Source organism: Mustela erminea, chromosome 11 (assembly GCF_009829155.1).
Source record: "Mustela erminea isolate mMusErm1 chromosome 11, mMusErm1.Pri, whole genome shotgun sequence".
Classification (NCBI taxonomy): Eukaryota; Metazoa; Chordata; class Mammalia; order Carnivora; family Mustelidae; genus Mustela; species Mustela erminea.
The window spans coordinates 76,058,043-76,079,649 of record NC_045624.1 but is presented as its reverse complement, the minus strand read 5'-3'; the positions used below and the strand labels follow the sequence as shown (position 1 = coordinate 76,079,649).

Sequence of the window (21,607 nt, the reverse complement as noted above, 5' to 3'; positions counted from 1 at the left end):
AGGCTCTGGGTAGTAAGCAGATGGCATGGCTATATTCAAGAGAGATGACCACAACTGAAATACATTGTAATTTTTGTCTATCAAAATTAAAACAAACTCTGCAGCACTTCCTATATTATTTGATAAGCACTAACATTTTCTCAACTGTACATCCTGAAAAATTAACAGACTATCTTCCCTGCCATATGTTCAAAACAAGTAATTTTTTGCTATTACTATAGCACAAAACATAATTTATGATTCCAAAGCTGAATTAGAAGAGGTTATAATTTATACTTGCATAAATATATCACTGGAAAAAGAGTGCCTATCCTTAACACTTAATATGGTGGAATATTTTTTTAAGATTTAATTTTAAGATTTTATTTATCTGAGATTTATTTGAGATTTTATTTTATTTATTTATTTGAGATTTTATTTTAAGATTTTATTTATTTGAGAGAGAGAGGGAGAACATGAGTGGGGGAGGGAGGAGCCAGGTTGGGCAGAGGGAGAGGGAGAAGCAGATTCCCTGCTAAGCAAGGAGCCCGATGCTGGACTCGATCCCAGGACCTTGAGATCATGACCTGAGCTGAAGGCAGATGCTTAACAAAGTGAGCCCACCCAGGCCTCCCTATGGTGGAATTTTTTTTATCAACATTCAAAGGCAGAGTGAGTCATCCAGTGAAGAGGGTATTACACATATTACACAAAATGCCTAGAAAAAAATTATCCTTGTGGTATGTTAAAGAAGACACTGCCACCTCACAATTCATTATGATATTTCTCAACTCTTCTTCAGCCTCTGTGAGGTAAGTATGTTTTATAAATAAGTCTTATGTAAAAGCAATGAAGAACAATGTCACAATAGTCCAGCAAGATTATTTCGCTAAAGATCCAACTGGCATCCTACCCTTTGTTCCATCCGAAAATGTTCCAGGAGGGCAGGGATGGCAAGATGATGATCCATTGTTATAAAATCCAGGGTTGCAAGGGGGACAGTCCTTCTTCTCTCCAGAAGGGGGCAGCCTAATAGCATCTGTGAGATCCTCCCGGCAGATTTTGGGCTCTATCCACTTGTACATAATTTGCGTCTGCGGGGGGAAAAAAAGCTTGCAGGTCATATAAGATGCTTTATTTGCTTTAACTTTTCAGTAATAAAAACATTAAACAGAAAGCCTAGGAAAAGTCAAATAGTGAAAGAACAGAAGGGCCAGGTGAGAAGAATCTAAACCATTAGTAACAAAATGAGATAAAAAGAAAAAAGCTTTGGTTGGGAGAATGGCCGTTACTTCCACATGTTTTACTATGAGCTACAGGTGGGCCTTACAGCATCCATCAGCACATTCATCATCATCGAATTCCACTTCAAAGTATAGATACGGGATTACAACATAATCCCATAATCTCATTCTCACAGCCACTCATGCACTATATTCCTTAATGACATAGGTGTCTGGGCAGACTGCCTTTTTCCGTTTGGAGACCTTCAGTACTCTCTTCCTCTCTCTCACCCTCAGCACCTATCACCATGCCTCGCACAATCTGATCACAAAAGAAAAGGTGTACGTTTTTAAAAAGACAATATCTAGCTTCACATTTCAATCCTGCATTTCACAAATACATGTGGTTGCTCTCTGAATATTTTCCAATAACCTGATGTTAAACCACAGGAACCATAGCTAAAATATTTCTAATTTTGGGACCTGTTGCAAGTGCTTCTACCATCAGAATTAAGACAACCTCTACTTTAAAAGACAGAAGTCTTTTAAGCCTTATCTTCTCATTATCTCTCACATATACACACACCCCTATGTGACAAAAAATACACAAGATCGCTATAACTCAGCCAAACCCAGAAAGTTGCAATTATAAAATTTCTCTTTGTGAAAACAGAAAAATTAAATGGTTTAGCCATTTCACAAACAAAATCAATATGCTCAGTAAAAATAAGAAGGTATTTTAAATGCAAAGGGAAAACTATAGTTTTTTTTTTTTTAAGATTTTATTTATTTGTCAGAGAGAGGGAGAGAGAGCGAGCACAGGCAGACAGAATGGCAGACAGAGGCAGAGGGAGAAGCAGGCTCCCCGCCGAGCAAGGAGCCCAATGTGGGACCATGACCCGAGCCGCAGGCAGCTGCTTAACCAACTGAGCCACCAACTATAGTTTTCATAACTATAGTTTTTAAAACGAGACTCCATTTCCTTCACTAGGCGTATAATCTAATGAAAGAATGTTTTCTCCTTTAAAACAACTTGCAATAATAAGTCTAATACTGAAGATGGAGAAACAAAATTAAAGGCAGTTCTTTATAGCAATTTTCAATTAATAGGAAATTAAATATAGCACACCCTTTAGACCACTCAATTTTACTCTCAAGTATTCTCTTATGAAAGAGCAAATTACCTTATCTGAAGAAGGATACTTAAGGAAATGGTTTAAAAGGTAGATGTCTCAACAGAATTATAAATAACATATTTTTTCCTTTTATAACTCTCTTTCTACATTTATTTTATGGCCCACATTATGATACAGTTCAACCAGTCACTGCACCCAACTGCCTCTCTACCCATCTGTAAAATGATGCCGCTCCTGCTGAGGCTTCCTCAACAGCTTGAAAAAAAAAATTACCTAGATCCTGTATCCATAAGGGGTTCTCAATTCCTCTATAAAAGGAGAATCTAAGCAAATAAAACATTATTATATCTGGGGGATTGTCTTTCTAAAAATCCAGCTTAGCAAGTAGAGAGAACAAGTTTCCCACTCACGGAAGTCACAAATTTGCTGATTTATTTTGACATGAATTAAAATCACATTGTATTAGGTATGAGCTATTGCACTGTTGAAAATAGGCAGTTCCCGCATGGGAGTGGGGGTGGCATTGAGGCTGAGCACGCACACTGATCCTGGGGGCACCCCTTGCGTGCCTCTCCACCATTGTGGGAAGTCGTTATTATTGTCCTCAAGTTTATAAATGAGGAAGTTGTGGGTAAGAGCTGTTGAACAACTTGCCCAAGAATTAGGCAAAACTCATAAAGAGTGACGTAACACTCAAGAAGGGTCAGTTCAGTTAGGGTAAAAATAGTAAAATAAGGAAATATATTTTTGACAAGTCAGCTGACCACACGATTCTGACAAGCACAGTAAATGTTTAAAAATTAGAAAATGTGCACCACCTTTAAATATTTAAACAGTGAGAAGCCAAATTTCAAATGCTCTACAGTAAAAGTTGCATTTATGAGACCTCTTGATTTACATGGCAGGTTGAGTCTATGCCTCTCTTTCTACTGGAGACAGATGCTATCAAGTGGAGCTGGCTGGGGAAAGATAATAATATAAATGATACTTAGCACCAGATGGCTCATAGTGCAGGTGAAAAACCAACGATCAACCCATTCTTTGGCAAATTGAGATAAAATAATGAAATATTTTATGAAACCAAAACACCCTAATAGAGCAAAATCTATCAGATTGTGAGTAAGATTAGAGGAAACCTATAGAGTTTGAGTATTTTATATTAAGTATGAATAAAATATATTTTAGAGAAACACATGTAGGTATCAATTCTCATGTCAAAAAAAAAAATTACAGGACTGGGAAGACTAAAATTCAGACAAATTTTGAGAATGTATCTGTCTATGGCTGCCAGCTTTCTTCCTTGAAATGTCCCTACACATCTGTAGACTGGCTGAATTCATCAGAGTCAAATGACATGTGCTTTACAGTCTACCAACTGCCACTCCAGCCTGCCACCTTACAGTCTATAATGTTCTGACTTGTATGTGGGCTATTGCCTTCCTGACTTTCCCAATCCTTGATCTTTTCCAGAAACAAGACACTAGGCCTTCATGATTTGTCTCTTTGACGGGCCCACACCATTCTGCCAAGTTGCATCCATTCCCTCCTTCAAAGCCATGTTCAAGGTCCAAAGCGCTTGAAGACTCTCCTCAGCTCGACCGTCTATGTATCAGCATCCACTTGGATTCCTTTTCTATGAAGGTTCTACGGTTTTCTCTTTTCCCTTGTGGTTACATCCTTGTTCCATCTCTAACTGCATCAAAGCCCCTCTTCTTCCTCTATGTGGAAGACAGTGTGGGGATGGAACATGGTCCTGGAGACTGTAGCCAGGGCCTTAGGCAAGGAAATGTTCTAACATTAGATAGAGGCAAAAATATTGAAAACACTGAACAGAGGCTTTAAAAGGATACAATGTGTAATATGACAATTCAATCTCAATAAAGCTGTTTTTAAAAATAATTTAAAGAAGACTATCATGAAATTTTAATTTCTACAAATTTGAACTCCCTAATCACTGAGAAACGCCATGGTCTTTCCCCATCATCCTAATTCAGAAACAGTTCCCAATTACATTTGACTTACTTAATCTGCGTATGAAGAAAGGCTATTCTAAGAGCTATATCCCTTTATACCCGACTTTTTTTCCTAAGATTTTATTTATTTGACACAGAGAGAGAGAAATCACAAGTAGGCAGAGAGGCAGGCAGAGAGAGAGGGGGAAGCAGGCTCTCTGCCAAGCAGAGAGCCCGATGCAGGACTCAATCCCAGGACCCTGAGATCATGACCTGAGCCAAAGGCAGAGGTTTAACCCACTATACCCAGTGTGCCCCTATACCTGACTTTTTAATGTCCCCTACACCTTAACTTTGCTATGTAATTCACAAGTACTGCATAAGAGACATTGAACATTTGGAATAACTTGTAATAGAGAAGTTCATTAAAGGACAAAGAAAGTACTAGACATATTCCATCAATTTCCTAGCCTCAGGGATGACTAAGTCATATAGTCAAATGTCCCCTCTCCAGGCTTCCTTCTAGAACATCCTGCCCTGGCAGGCACCCTTCTAGCCTTGGCTGCAAGTTTGCTCTTTGACAAAACATTCTGTTCCAGAAGTGGGCAGCTCTGCTTGTTTGAACATCGTTAGGCACCAATGGAATTTACCTTTTAAAATTTCACCCAAATTCTCCCTTATGGAATGATACAGAAAAGTCTGCTTCCTCTTTTCTGTGATTTCCTATCAAATGCTTCAGCTTACACCTAGGAAGTTCTTATTAAGCACGTATTGTGTATAGAAAAAAACACTGTGGGGAATTTAAATATTGACAAGACAATATGCTCTGAAGGAGGTTCCAGTCTAATAGTGACAAGATGGGTTCACAAAGTGCTAGAACATAAAAAAAGAAAATATGTGAAGAAGACGCAAAAGCACTGGATTTGGAAGCAGACACAATTAGGGTTAGAATTCCAGTCTAAAGACTTACTGGCTATGGCTACCTATAAACTTCCAGAAATTACTTAACCTTATTAAGTTCTCTTGTCTAAAAACTGGGTATAATAATGTCTAAATTGCCCGGCTTTTGAAAAAAAGAATTAGAGGCCATGTCTGCATACACAAGCACACACAGAGTGAGGGTGCACGTAATTACGTAAGTGACTGATGCTTCTGCTACTGATACCGTCACTATTATTTCCGTAATTATGGTCACCATCATCACTTCGAAGAGAAACATGAAATGTCATGGATATTCACAGAGAAGAGATCAAATCTCTTTGGGACAAGTAGAACATGTAAGAATTATGATCCAAATTCTTCCATCCCGTGGTCTTTTCTCTAACCTGAAAAAAAAATTACCAGCAACTTCAACCATATTTCATATCAAATAGTTTAATATCCTGGTCTCTCTTCTCTAAATTCTGCCCAGTTTGTCAAAATTTTCTCAAGCCCTCTGCCAAGGACAAAACACAATTCTCTAAATGTGTTTACATTCATTCATTAACTTTCTCATTCATTAATTTATTCAAAAGATGCTTCATTACCTTCTGTGTTCCGGGTACTCTACTAATCTGACCCCAGCAAACCTATGACCTCTCTGAAAATATCAGGAGAGGCAAAAAATTCTGTGGGAATTCCCAGCATCAAGACAACCTTGGCAGATCTATTCATGTTTTTTAAGAGTAGGCAAGTTCTGTGAACCAGCACAGAATCACTCTCTTTTTACTGTGGTAACCAACACCATCTTTTCCCCCTTTAGGAACTGATTTGTGTGACACTGACAGGAATAAGGAGTTAACATAGTCTGGCAGCCCAGCCGTAGGGCTCAGCTGGTGAATGAAGCTGTTGGACCAGAGTATCCCACACCACTGGAAGAATGGTTGGGGGCTGGGGAGATGGGTAACAAGGCGATAGGTATTAAGGAGGGCGGATGTTGGGATGAGCACTGGGTGTTATATGCAACTAATGAATCAATGAACTCTACATCAAAAACTAATGATGTACTGTATGCTGGCTAATTGAACATAATAATAATAAAAATAATAATTTTTATTTGTCCACAGTCAGGACAGGGGAGGGAATTACTTTTCTCCCTGAAATAAAAGATAGATAGATAGAGAAAATGTATGTATGTATGTATGTATGTATGTATGTATGTTACTACTTCTATGGAGTTCTCATACCCAAAATAAATAAAAGCTTAAGCCTTGTCCATACGTGGCAGATGCCCTGACAAAACTGCCTTATCCCTCTACCTTCTGCGAGCAGATCTAAGACAACCTTTGTGGATATGATAAACTAATGAGCAACTTGTTTTTTAGCCTTGAACCCTCTTAATTAAAGATAAGTATCCTTTGTACTCTTGGGAGGTTTTTTCCCTCTTTAAATGTCTGTTACATTGGGGCTCCTTGGTGGCTCAGTGGGTTAGGCCTCTGCTTTTGGTTCAGGTCATAATCTCAGGGTCCTGGGATCGAGCCCCACTTCGGGCTTTCTGCTCAGTAGGGAGCCTGCTTCTCTCTCTCTCTCTGCCTACTTGTGATCTCTCTCTGTCAAATAAATAAAATCTTTTAAAATCAATCAATCAATCAATCTCTGTTGTATTGTTTTACTTGGTAAACCAGGTTCTAAAGCTTAGATTCTCTTCAAAATATTTTTGGCAAGTTAATGTTTTCTCTTTTCTAAATACTTCTATATCTGATACTTTGACACAAATAAATGTTGACTTTGCTAATTTGAGCTCAATGTGCTAGCACACTGGAGTCTCTCTAAATTTTACTTCTGTCATTCTCCCCAGCGTTATTGCTCTACAACTTAACATACTTATTCCCAATATCCTCAAGCAAGGTGAGGATTTTTAAATCAAATATTGATTGTAGTCATGTGTCCTCATATTCTTCTCGGTATGACTTAGGATATGCATAATTATGTAATTGAATTTATATTCTTGTAACAAATACATGATACCAACTACACAACTAGTTAATATCAACTACATTCAACTAATATCAACTATATATCCATTTATTAAGTCAAACATTATTAAGTCAAACATTTTACATATAGTTTCTCAATTAGACATATATCCTCTTAACTATATGATTTAGTCCACAGTTCTCTATCTTAGCCGTACGGAGATCATGAGAGGCTCTATCAAATGTGGTGCTAACATCAAAAGATGCCTTCTCTCGATGACTATGTGGCCATTAACAAGGTCAAAAATTTTTTTAAGATTTTAAAAGCATAAATTTAAAATTTAAAATTTTAAGATTTTAAAAGCAGGGGAAGCAGCAGGCAGAGGAAGAAGCAGACTCCCCTGCTGAACAAGGAGCCCGATGCAGAGCTCAATCCCAGAACTGTGGGATCATGACTTCAGCTGAAGGTAGATGCTTAACTGACTGAGCCACCCAGGCTCCCCAAGATCAAGATTTTTTTAGCTCAAATGTCAAGCACTGAATCTGTGCATGTGTATGCAACCATATGAGTGTATCTCATTTTATGTAGAAAGTGGGCTCTGAGCATTTTGAAACATACTCAAAAATTCCAAGGTGACTCACCACTACAAAACCTCCCCATTCTAGCATGAGTCTATGTCATTAGATACAGCTAATGCCACCCCCTCAACACCCCCACAGTCCAGTCACACTCATACCCTACTAGCTCTTCAGCTATACCATGCTCCTTCCCACATCAGATCATCACCATCCTGCTCCTTTCCCAGAAAAGCTCTTCTTCCACACCTTGGCCAAGAGTTCACACAGTTCTGAAGCCTTCCCAGGCTGGGTCCGATCCCCATAACACTCGAGACTTCTCTGCTGTAGCACTAATCTAGAGCTGGAAATAATTTCTTTTCTTTTGACAGACCATCTCTTCCTCTGAAATCCAGACCACTTGTTCTCAAATTGGTGAGATCCTAGAGCAGCAGAATCAGAATTACCTGGGAACTTCTGAGCAATATCAATTCTCAGGTCCTGCCCCAGATCTACTGAAACAGAAAACTGGGGACAGAAATCTCCATGGGAGACTGCTGTAAATAAAAAATTGGCAACTACCGCTCTACCCTCCATGAAGACACTTGCCTTCTTCTTCTGCCTCTCCTTGGTTCTGCCCTCATCACCTAGCACTCTGTAACATAACCAGTGCTCAAGGAAGACTCACTGAATAAATGAATGAGTGAGTAGAAACCCCGCAATTTTCATGATGTTAATGAGAGTCTCTCAACCAGGATTAGAAGGGTTTCTGTTACTAATTAAAATACTTCTGAAAAATGTTCCCTATAGGAGGGGAAGCAATCAAATACCTGAGCTTCAAATGAGCAGAGAAACCTGTACCAGTCCTGTGGCATATACATGATTATGTTCAAAGTCTGTCAACCTCAGTAGCTGCTTCCCTTGAGGATGCTCTCCAAGCAAGGGGAAAATAACATCAAACAGAGGATGACAGGACAAAAGGAGCCACAGTCATTGAATGACCTGAAAACATCACTGAGCCACCAGCAAATAATCAGGCTGTGCCAAGCAAGAATAAAATATCTTTTTTAAAAGAGGAAACCAGAACACATGAAAAGGTTGAAACCAACAGAAATAGAAAAAAGATTAAAATTCCCATCTATAATCTACATTTCTCTACTGTATCAGTTAATTAAGCTTCTATTTTTTTTTAACTCCTGAAGCTAGACACATCTCTCTTGAAAAAAGTCTTAAATCACTTTTTAAAGAATCACTGAGTTGATGGAGAGCAAGTACAATGTGTTCTATACTGAGAACGTGTTCAGAGTTCACCTAGACTCAATAGGAAAACGTAGTTTGTGTGTACATGTGAATACAACATTCCTGTGGTTGCTTACGTGTACACAGGGATGTGTGTGTGTGTGTGTGTGTGTGTGTGTGTGCGTGCACGCACGCGCGCGCACCTGTATGTGTATTCTGTACATTCTACATTTAATGCATAGTTTTACTCCCTTTAGGCCCAGGTGAACTAAATTTTATCACACTACTCACAGATGTAATAAACTACTTACAGACAAAATAAAAATAGGACTTTTGAATATTTTCGCCACAGCAAAGACAAGAACCATTTGTATATTAGATCTCATTCATTTAAGCTTCAGTGATGCTGAATTAGTGATCAGTATAGAGAATAAAAAAATTTAATTTTCCCTACTTATTAATAAAATAAGTTTAACTAAAAGAAGTTTAGGTAAAGAACTGTAACTCATCTTAGTGGTTCTCTGCATGTATTTTCTAAATGGAAATAATCCTTCCTTGGCCATTATTATAGGACCATTGAGATCTTATTTCAAAACTCCTTCTAATTTAATGACTCTTTGAGTTACTGTTTTTATTAAAAATAATACATATACTTCTAATTATTAAAATTTTCCACTAATTTAAACTGTCCTTCCTCTGAATTATTCTAAGTAGAATTATTCTGAGTAAGTAATGGCTCTCCTGCTGATACTAGAATGATCTTGGTCTTAAGTACTCAAAAGACAATTCCTAAAAATAATTTGAGGACTAAAGATGAGATTAATAATCACACAAATGTAAAAAGTACAGCTTAGAACTTAAGGATACAAAATGAAGAAAAGAAAAGCAATACTGACATGTACATATATCTCCAAACTAGGTCAAGAAATTTAATGCCATGATATAAAAGATGTAAACGCAAGGAGAGAGTGCTGCATTCCAGCCACTTTTTTTTAAGATTTTATTTATTCCTTTGAGAGAACGAGACAGAAAGGAAGAGCGTGAGTGGAGAGGGGCCGGGGGAGAAGGGGAAAGAACCTGAAGCAAACTGTTCGGAGCACAGAGTCAGATGCTCGGGGCTCAATCCCACAACCCTGAGATCATGACCTGAGCAGAAACCCGAGTCCAGGGCTTACAGATGCCCTAGCAGCCACTTGAATCTCAGTTTCTCTACTGACATACACTTTACAGGCTCACTGTAAGACAGAAAATGCCACATCAACCACGGGTTGCATCAACCCGTGTGTGCATTTTTCCTCTGGCAAAGTGCCATCTGTATGGTAATTACTCTGCATTTTCTAAACACAATTACACCAGTATCGGTCATAACTGAATTTGCCTATGGCTGCATGGCTCTTACTGATCAAACTGACTGAGGAAAGAAATAATTAAAGAGAAGTTTCAGGATATTTCCATCCTGTGAGTCACAGTACACATTTTAGGGCTGTGCTCCTCCTGATCCAATTATTTTTGAAAAAAAAAAAAATTAAGTGTCGAGGCGCCTGGGCGGCTCAGTCATTAAGCGTCTGCCTTTGGCTCAGATCGTGCGTGATCCCAGGGTACTGGGATCAAGCCCCATACCCTGCTCAGTGCGAAGTCTGCTTCTCCCTCTGCCGCACCCTCTGTTTGTGTTCCCTCTCTCTCATTGTGTCTCTCTCTCTGTGTCAAATAAATAAATAAAATCTTTTTAAAAATTTAGTGTTAAAATAGCAGTCCTTTAGGGGCACTCGCTCTATGACAGACACGACGCCAGGACCCGCAGCTGGAGGGTGTCTTACGTTCTCAGCACAGCTTTGTGAAATGAAGTAAGACATGATATGAGCCCCATTTTACAGATGAAAAAGCAGACTTGGAGCAAATAAGTGGCCCACAGTACTAATAAGTACTAGTGTAAAATCAAAGCGGGGCAGCAGGATTGAGAATCTACATTCTTAAATTTCCTCTGTCCTACTTACAAACATGTGTTATAAATCAACTCATTTAAGTGTCTCAGGAACAAACTGGAGGCTGCTCCAATTGGGAAGAGGGTTAGATTACTAGGGAATGCAGTCGACTGAACACAGCCTGTACCTTTCCTTCCTCATCACACGGAGTATGGATCTGGAAATAGTCTTTTGTGGTGCAGGGAGGTCGTTCCACACACTGGCTGGATCCTTCCTCTGCAACACAGAAACGCATTTCAGAAATGAGTCATTTATGTTGTGACTCTCGAAAAAGGCAAAAAATCAAAACAAACAAAAAAACTCAGACAACTAAAAATTTAAAATAACCTTACACCAGATGAATTTAGGAAGAACTAGCTAGGCCTCAGAAAAATAAAAGCCTGCATTTTTATTTACCCTAGAGCAACAAATGTTCCCATAATACACAAGAAACATCATAATTTTTTCCAATAAGACATTTGATTTTTTCCATTATCATTGAACATTGTAAATTTGAAATAAATGGAAATTTTCCAAACACACGTCTATGCCAGCCAATCATGTAAAATTACATTATGATTTTTTTTTTAGATTAGTATATATATATATAACCAAAGCACAGGGAGAAATAGATCCCTGTGGGGTGTGGAACAGAAAAAGTGATAAATGGAAACTCACTCACAAAGGGGTAAGAAGTCGTATATTCTCCATTCAATACTGATTCCCTTCAACACTTGGTTTCTGACACACTCTTCCCACCCCATTTGGTGTGTGACTTCTGGCTAAAGACACTACACTCTCAACAAACATAAATTTAGAGAGAGAAGAACAAAGAGCATAAGCTGGCAAAGCCTGGTCTTACCTGAAAACTGGGAGTGCTCGTCACACTTTATGCATTCTTTGGCTCCTTTCTCAGAGTAGGTGTTTCTGGGACAGAGTTGGCAGTTGAACGAACCTGGTTTGTTGCTGAATGTGCCCGGCTTGCATGGGAAGCATTCTGACGTGTATGCCACCCCTGTGTGGTAATGAAAAACAGAGCATGGGAGGGAGGACCCACCAACAGCACATCAGCACCTTCTTGCTGCTTCTATCACAAGTGAGAGAAACAGCAGTAGTCAGCCAGGATCCTTTATCCCATCCACTCAACACCAAGGAAGCACTTACTGTGTGCAAAACACTGGGATAGATTAAACATCCTAAGGAGAGCAAACACTTAAACAAGAGGGTGAGATGTGACAGAGGTATACAAAATTATAAACTGAGTAGTCAAAAGACAACTCTGCTTCCTCTCACCTAGCCGACCCTGGCACAAATGGCCTTTTCCTCTGGTTTGTAATTCCAGCCTTTGCCAGCAGATGTCCCTATAACTAATGAGTTAACGTCACAGGAACCAGTACAGAACATAGTAAAATATAAGCCATTAATAAAGGAGAATGACTGGTTTAATTAAAAGTAGCCCTAATTGAGAATGAACCTTGCCAGGGTTTATTGGCTGCTCTCCTGGGCCAGCAAATGCCTGGCTGGTTCAGAGAGGCAAAAGAGGTTCAGGAGACAGAAAGAGTTTATTTTATTTCTGTTTCTGTGGCTTTTACAGTGACCTGGGTGGGCTCAATGTCTGGTACAATAGACATTTCTTGAATGAGGAATAGTGTTTTATTAACAAGGATCCTTTTATTTTATGTAGAGACACTGGAAATTGTATCATGCTTATTTTTTTCACACAGATTCAATTAATTTAGTTTAAGTGTACAAAAAAAAAAAAAAAAAAAAAAAAGCCAGTCAACTTGCCAAAATTAAAACCAGGATCTCTAGACATGTACAATGCCTAATGTATTAATTCCTGCTCCATAAACCCTTGAGCCACCCAAACCGACAGTTTAATCAGTGTTTTAACAAGCTCCAAATTCTGATATGTGACTACTAAAAAAAATGCTGTGAAATACCTTCAATTGTGATGTTTTTTACCAAAACTGGCTTGACTGCCTTAGAACCCATAAGGATGCCAGTGGTTCTCCAGTAAAGTATGTTGGTGCCTGATTTCAACATTACCTGTAAAGAGGAACACAAGGCAGTTGGGTCAGATAAACCACGCTACTTCGATCATACTTCAAAGCTAATTCCTTATATACTTTTCAAGGTGTTATCATGAAACACCATTAATTAGGAACCTATGAACTTAAATCTACTGTTAGTTCATATATAAGCTCTGCTGTAGTCATATTTCCTTTTAAAAAAAAAAAAAGCTTGACAATAAAAAAGTATAGCAATAAAGAAAGAAAAGGAATTCCTTAAGCCTGAACAAAAAGATAAAATGATTTTTAAACCATGTGCATGAAGTTTTGGTTTGTATTTAAAAGGAATTCATTCCAGAGAGTGAAAAGGCACTCAGCCCAATCACGTATTTATGGACTGCCACTATTCATAAGTAGATCTCCGGGCTCTGAAAACAAAAAGGCAACAGAATGAGTTTGCTTCCTTCTAAAATTTTTTAATAAACTATACCGCAACAGCAACCAGAGAAAAATAGAACTTTATAAAATAACATGATTTAAATGACTACAACTGATGTTACATGTAATATTTGCTTCCTTGGCCACCAGCACATGGTTCTATTTACCGATCAAACTATGTTTCTCATAAACCTCATGCTGTTTCTGTCGAAGCCAACAAATTAATTTAAGGGCTCCTTGGTTTCTCATTTGCCACTCTTATTCTTCTGTGTAGTTTCTGGCAGGCCAAGTTCAAGCTGTATGAAATTAAAACATATCCAAGTACTGCACGCTGCCAGAGACTCAGAAAAGTCATGCACTAAGTACTTTCCCCTGTGTTAAGTGAAGAAAGTATATTTGTTGCCAAGGGTTACTTGTACCTTCAAAGCCCAGCTTAATAAATGCTTAGGTGAATGGGATCTTAAGTGGTTCTAGCATCACTTCCAGGCATACAGATGAGAAAGAAAGAAAGAAAGAAAGAAAGAAAGAAAGGAAGGAAGGAAGGAAGGAAGGAAGGAAGGAAGGAAGGAAGGAAGGAAGAAAGAAAGAAGAAAGAAAGAAAGAAAACAGTCCAAAAGGTTACATTGTATTAACCTCTTAAGAGTGAGGCCCCCGGCTAAACTCGAAGGTGGGGGTGGATGGCTGCTTACTGACATACAGCTCAGTCTACTCTGCAGGGACCACACTAGCTCTCTTCCATGTATCTTCCCATTTAATCCTGCAGGATCGTTCCCATTTCTTACAAGCAAAATCTGATTCAGAGAGATGAAGCCAAAAACAGAACAAAAGAGATTAAGCCAATTGCCTACAGAAACACAACTACTGTAAGCCAGAGTTAGATTTGAAATCCATGCCTCATTCCAAAGGGGTAGTGTCCCCGGTAATAATAGAGTCACGGACCACATTGTCTGATAACTGCTTTCAAGCATTTGGAGTTGTCCTATGGAGGCTAGGCAGTGACCTTACTCGAAGTGACCAGAGATGGGAGAGCTTTGAGTGACAGGTAACAGATAGGAAGTGGATTAAGGCTCCAGCCATGCGTGACTTTTGTGATACGCAGAGATGTCCAACAGAGGAGTCAGTACAGACCCCCAATAAGACAAGCTGGAAAGTCACTTGTGGGGAGACTGCAGAGAAGGTTGAATCAAAGGATCCTGCTGGTGCCAGGAGCCACTGATTTGGGCTATGTGACAAGCATATATATAAACATATGTAAACTACCCCAAGGTTCTGTGTGTTAGCTTTGAATAGCATGTTTTCTTGTCAATGCCCCTTTGAAAAGGAGGAAAGTTGGAGTATGATGGGAAAGAGAAGAGAAAGAAGCCTAAGGAAAAAGAGAAAGGTAGGAAAAAGTACCTAAGACAAAGAACAAAGAGCCCCTGTCCTTGGAACTTTGGGACAATTTCTTCCCTAACTAGAAACTGTCTAAATTAATGAACCAATTTTTTCTTCTTTGCTCATAAACTTTTTTTTATAAGGTTGGGAAAAGGAAGGAGCAGAATGGGGGTTGGTGGGGGAGAAGACAAACAGAGACTTACAGAATGAGAGCCCCATTCTCCATTGTCTGTGAGTTTTACCCACTTGTCTGCAGTGGTGTCCATCTCCTGGCACTGATCGTTTTGAATCTGTGGATTAAACACAAGGGCCCCAGTAAAGCTTCTTGAATAATGACTTTAATTAAACTCATTACTCAGCATAGGACAGGCTGCAAGAGCTTCTTTCAATAGCTACTAAGTAATGACAGTGAGTAATTCTCAGCAAGTAAACCTACCAAGACCTCTGGAGCCTAAGTGACAACTGTATATGGTGATTCTAAGTAAAGGATCCTTATTATTGGAACAAAAGGGTTAAGAAACAAAGAGGAGGGAGGGAAAGAAGATGAGAGCAGCTAACTCTGAAAATTCACAGAAGGGAAAAAAAATCATTACAAAAATCTTACCAAAATTTTAGAAGCTTTCATTTACCATCCAGGCCCAATAAAAATAAAGTATGTTTTTATAAGACTTAGGGAAGCAAGGTTTTAAATTAATAAATAAATGACACCTGCTTTGTTATCAATTCCCCAGGACTCATTCCAGACATGTAGGTAAGTAGCTACTGTCAAAGTCGAAGCCCTAAATGTTGATTTGGGGGGCAACGTTAATCATGTGCCATACCAGTTCAAATGACTGTAGCTACCATCTTGAGCACCAAACACACGGTGCTCTCCAGACCATTCTTACAAAATGCGCAAGGGTTTTTGCACATGACTTTTCCAGGCCTGTGAAGAATACACAGACATCAAAAAGCAAGGCCATTTTGCAGTACTGCCCACAAGTCAGCAATAGAGACGGGTTGGGATAAGAACTTGTCACCTCTACATCTTGGCCACTTCATTCATTGTCTTGACCAGCTTGCCAACAACATTAAAACATTTGCTGGAATAGGTATTTCCTAAAAGATTATAAGCTAGAAAACAGATCTTTTTAACATCCAAAAATACCAGAGACTATCAGCCACTGAGGATATTTGTTTAAGCTGAATTTAAGTATTATATTTATACATACTTATATAATAGGCATAATGACCATTCTAATGCAGGTGTTAAGTCATTTCTAAGCAGTTATGCACCCTAAATATACCTTTGGTGGTCCATGTGTGGATAAGCTGAAAGCTTTTTTTTTTTCTTTTTTCAGCTAAAAGCAAACATCTTGTGTTTTGGGGGTATTTTAATGTCATTCTGGGATCTGATTTCTGTTCTTCAGTAAAGGTATAACCTTGGTCCAATCACTTATTCCCTCTAGGTCTTGACTTCATCACTTAAAAAGAAGAGTAGAGGAGCTGAATGAAATTCCCATAGTTCTAAAATTAAATGCTTGACTGCTTTAAATTATGGGATGTCGGAAGGTACAACTGTATCTTTCAGTCTTCAGACATTTCCTTTCCATTAACCATGAGCCTGATGACTGAAGTGTTGACCCTCTGAGTCAATAAATTGCAACCTATAAACCTGAAACATCAATAAAAGAAGGAACTCACCACCTCTTTTCAGTTTGTAACCAGAACAAAGGCACCATTCAAAGGAAGTAACGAAACTTCATGCCTTAGGAGTACCTCTACTTAAAATTCTCAACTTACTCAGCAATACAAAACTAAATGCTTATTTATTTCCTAACCTTACTCTAGTTTTAGTTATATTGCAACCATGTCCCATGGAATAGAGAATCACTTACTCTAAGAAGTGTTTTGCAAACAAAATGTAGCTTAAAAATCAAATCAGTTTGAATATTACTTAACACCCTAAACTCCTCAAAGGATATTAGGACAAGGAGGATCCTTAAAGGTCTGGTCATACAATCCACTTTGCGAAAGAGAATGCTGAGGGCCGGAAAGTTAGCTTAATTGCCCAAAACACACAACCAAATTGCCCAAAACACACAACCAAATTGCCCAAAACATACAACCAGCCACTGTACTTGGGACTTGAGCCAGAATCTCTTGACTTCAAGTCCAAGGCTCGTACTTTCATGGTAAGTATCTCTTCCCATCAACTTCTGACTTACAAATTTCCAAAACCAGGAGCAAAATAAATTTGTTTTAGAATTATCAGTACCTGGGCTTCTGAAATCTGGACTAAAGAAACATTTTACAAGGTAGTTTTCCCCAGTTACCTGTACAACACACTTTTTTTTTTAAGAAGTCAATCTGAAAATATTTTCTCAAGCATTTGAGAGACTGCCACAACAGATATTTGCTAGATTACATACAGTTTATATTATTTTTTAAAGTTTATTTATTTATTTATTTAAGCAATCTCTACACCTAGTGTGGATCTCGAACTCACAATCCCGAGATAAAGAGTCACGTGGTGCTCTTCCGACTGAGCCAGCCAGGTGCCCCTATATTAAATATTTAAATAATTTAAGTAGCAACAGTCTATTCTTTTAAATGTAAATTCAGTTGATTAACATATAATGTATTTTAAGTTTTGGAGGTAGAGTTCAGTGATTCATCAATTTCATGCAACACTCGGTGCTCATCACATCATGTGCCCTTCTTAATGCCCATCACCCAGTTGCCCCATCCCCCACCCACCTCCCCTCTGGCCTACTCTGTAAGACTTCTATTTCATCCTACATTCTATAATGCTATTTCATCTCTTACCAAAAACATCAACTATCTCATCCCGATTCCTTTAGACTATACCAAACTGACAGAATCAGAAACACATAACAACTTCCACTTTTGAAATATTGCCCATGCTTATACTTAAATCAATCAAATATTTGAAACTGTAAGGAGAAAAGAAAACAAAAACTGAAATTGGTAAAAACATATTTTGAATAAAATAACATCTGTAGCTATAAAGAAAATTAAAATGAATGTTGGGTGAAAACACTTTTCACGCATAAAGTCTAAATCAAATAGTCATCTAGTGATCATAACCAAAAATAAAACAAGTCCAGTGTTATTCAACACGATGAGAGCTCAAAGGTAAATAAACAATATTAAGCAAAAATAAAATATTACAGAAAAAACAAGGTTTTCTTTTAATATTAAAAGTTTCAGTTGACAGAACTGAGGAGGCATACCACGCAAAAGCAACAATCTATTAAAAGAAATTTTACATGAATTTCCCTCAAATAGTAAGTTCTAGAACATAAAAGGCCTTACAAAGAACTCAAAGAAGATGTTGTTGTCGACATACTGGTACTCAAAGAAGACATAACCCGACTTCTTGAGGTGCACAGCATAGATCAAAGATACCGTGCAGTCATCACGATTGGACTCTATGTAATTTCCACGAGGGACCCAAGAAGAGCTGTGGAAACAAAACCAAGAGTTATTTTTACATTAGCATTAGGAACCCTCTTCTGTTCACAGGTTACGTAAGTCAGTTTTGAAAGTAGTTCCAACAGCAAAGCACAGCAGGGAAGTCTAAAGCTTTTCTGGAACTCAAAGGCCAACAAATTACTGGGAAAATGTTCATTTCCTATGGCAAAGTGCTTCCTAAACCTCGGTAAGGTTATGTAATCCATTTGCTAGGAAACATCTATTTTTCTTCAAAAACTTTGTCACCAAGTAGATGACCACTAATTGCAACAGTCTGAGGTAGAATTATTCTCTCAAGCAACATCTGAAGTTTTATTTATACACCTATATACCTGCCAGGGAGATGGGGAGTTCCTTAAAATGAAAGAAAAAAAAAATACATTGGTGAACAAAATTTAAGTTGTAAATTTAACCATAATTCGAGCTAAGCCAATGAGTCACATGTTGACTCTTGGGGGAAAAAAAATTTCTAACAAACAATATGAAAGCACAACTTAACAGCCTTCTTTGTTTATATGGATGATAAGAGTCATTTTGGCAAATTCATTTCTTTTTTTCTAAAAGAAAGCTGAAGACTGAGATTTCCACATCCCAACATGACTCACTAACTGGTACTGGAGTTGCCCTTTCTCTTTCACAAACTGTTAAACTAAGGAAAATAACATGAGCCATATTCAGGCACTGACAATAGGCAATGCCAGATTGAGATTCTTGAGAGCAGGAAAATGCATGAGGAAAAGCCCAAACTGACTTTGACCTCACTCTTCAAGACACTTTCCAGATTTTGGCATCCAAGCAGAGCAGAGTGGTCTCACCGAGCTAAGGAGCAGAGATGAGTGCTTAGGGCAGCTGAAGCAGCTGGAATTTATGGACCTGAGAATCAGAGAAAGCAGGGGTCCAGAAGTCCAAATGGAGTTTCTCTGTTGGCCCTGGGCTTGAGGCTGGAGGATACAGACAGACATGGCAGAGAACAGCCATGCAAAATTGTGACTTAAACAGAGAGACCACTTTAGTGGGAGTCACAGAAGCTTCTGGTCACTCAGAGAGGAGAAAACTTGAAAACCACATTGGGCATTCATTGGACACCCCAAAATTGCCACCCTGGGATTAGGGCCTTGCCCTAGAGCAGGTATCAGCAAACTTTTTCATAAAGAGCCAGAGAATAAATATTCCTGGTTTTGTCGACCATCTGGTTGTTCCTGCAATACTGAACTCTGCTATTGTAATTGAAGCAGCCACAGACAATGCATAAATAAATGAGTGCAGCTGTCTTGCAGTGTAACCTTGTTTACAAAAACAAAGGGCCCACAGGTCATAGTTGCCTAGCTCCTGCACTAATAAAGGCTGTGATCTAGAACTAAGAGTGACACCACTACAGAGCCACCCTAAAGAATAATAAAACCAAGCCTGATGAGATCAAGGTGTTTTTTCAGCACAAAAACTGCCTGCCAGAACAAAATTCAGCATCCTTAAAACAAACAAACACAAATTTAAAAATCCACATTCTCTACACCTTAACATTCACAATGCCCAAGATACACTAAAAATTTACTAGGCATAAAAATAAATGGAAAAATATAACCCTTCAATGAGAAAAAAGACAGTTAAAAAAAAAACAGACAAGTATTTAAGGTAGTTCTTACAAATATAGTCAGCTATAAATAAAAGATGAACACAGTGAGTGAAGGAATGAAGAATCTCAAGTATTTTAAAGGAAGTAAGAGCCATAAAATAAACCAGATCGAAATTCCAAAACTAAAAAATCACAGCATATACAATTTGAGAACCCCCCAAAAATTGATGATAGAACAATAAAATTCATTTAATCTGCAATACAAGAGAAAAAAAATGGAACAAAAAGAACCTCAGTGACTTTTAGACAATATCAAGTGGTCTAACATACATGTAATTGGAGTAAAAGAAGGAAAAGAAGGAGAGAATAGGGCAGAAAAAACATTATTGGTGAAATAATGGCTAAAATAGTTCCTAAATTTGGTAACGGTATCAACCTATAAACCCAAGAAGCTCGCTAAACTTGAGGTAAATACATGAAAACCAACACCAGGCACATCACAGTCAAACTGTTGAATAGCAAAAATATAGAGAACATTTCATAAGTAGGCAGAGAAATAAGGACACAGGTGCACCTGGGTGGCTCAGTGGGTTAAGCCTCTGCCTTCGGCTCAGGTCATGATCTCAGGGTCCTGGGATCGAGCCCCGCCTCAGGCTCTCTGCTCAGCAGGGAGCCTGCTTCCCCCTCTCTCTCTGCCTGCCTCTCTACCTACTTGTGATCTCTCTCTCTCTCTCTCTCTCCAATAAATAAATAAAATCTTAAAAAAAAAAAAAAAGAAAGAAGGACACATTACATGGAAGGGAATTAATCATAAAAAGAAATCAGCTTACTTTTCATCACAAATAAGGGAGAGTTCAGAAGGTAGTGGAACACCTTCAAGCACAGAAAGAGAAAAGTAAAGTCCAGAGTCTGATGTCCAAGAAAATATTCTTCAAAATCAAGGCGAAAATAAAGGTGTTTTTAAGTAAACAAAAACTGAATTTGTGAGCAGCAGACTTGCATCATAAGAATGGATAAAGAAAATTTCACTGGTTGAAAAAAAATAATCCTAACATTCACATCTATATAGAGAAAAGAGCACCAAAAATGGTGACTATGTAGATAAACATACAAAGCCATATTTTTTCATCTCTTAAGTTCTTTTAAAAACAACTGGGGTGCCGCCAAGACGGCTCAGCTGTTAAGTGTCTGCCTTCAGCTCAGGTCATGATCCCAGGGTCCTGGGATTGAGCCCTGCATCAGGTTCTCTGCTCTGAGGGAAGCCTTCTTCTCCTTCTCCCACAATCTGTGCTTGTGTTCCCTCTCTCACTGTCTCTCTCTCTGTCAAATAAATAAATAAAATCTTAAAAAAATAAAAAATAAAAACACTTGATTATTTAACATACATTTCATTGTATTATAGGCTTTATAATACGTTTCTAAATATATGACAATAGCACCCAGATGAGGATATAACTGTAACTACTGTTGTAAAGTTTTACATCTTATATAAAAGTACAATAACTCTAATAACACTAGAATGCCTATTGTGATTTGTAGCTTTTGCAAACAAGATTAGAAAAGATATCTCATGATATAAAAAAAATTAAGCATAACAAAAAATAAACTGTACTTTTTCAAATTTTAAACTTTTGTTTAGCAAGACTCCATTAAGAAAATGAAAAGGCAACTACAACAAAGAAAATATTACATATACATGAATATTTATTTGCATATACATGCATGTATACATGCATGTGAATATTATGTAAGTATTATACTAATATATACATGACAAGAACTCTTGTCCAGATT

At 38.1% G+C, this 21,607-nt stretch overlaps 1 protein-coding gene across 1 annotated transcript in view; it reads right to left on the bottom strand.

The window, feature by feature from the left end:
* The window catches only part of KIAA1324L (KIAA1324 like), a 171,776-nt gene that overhangs the window by 48,857 nt on the left and 101,312 nt on the right, over positions 1-21,607 (bottom strand). The window contains exons 4-9 of the mRNA XM_032304299.1: positions 18,082-18,229; positions 14,967-15,053; positions 12,883-12,988; positions 11,802-11,954; positions 11,088-11,176; positions 893-1,073 (exon numbers count right to left, since the gene is read on the bottom strand). Coding sequence (XP_032160190.1) covers positions 893-1,073; positions 11,088-11,176; positions 11,802-11,954; positions 12,883-12,988; positions 14,967-15,053; positions 18,082-18,229 — 764 coding nt within the window. The remainder of the gene's footprint in view (positions 1-892; positions 1,074-11,087; positions 11,177-11,801; positions 11,955-12,882; positions 12,989-14,966; positions 15,054-18,081; positions 18,230-21,607) is intronic.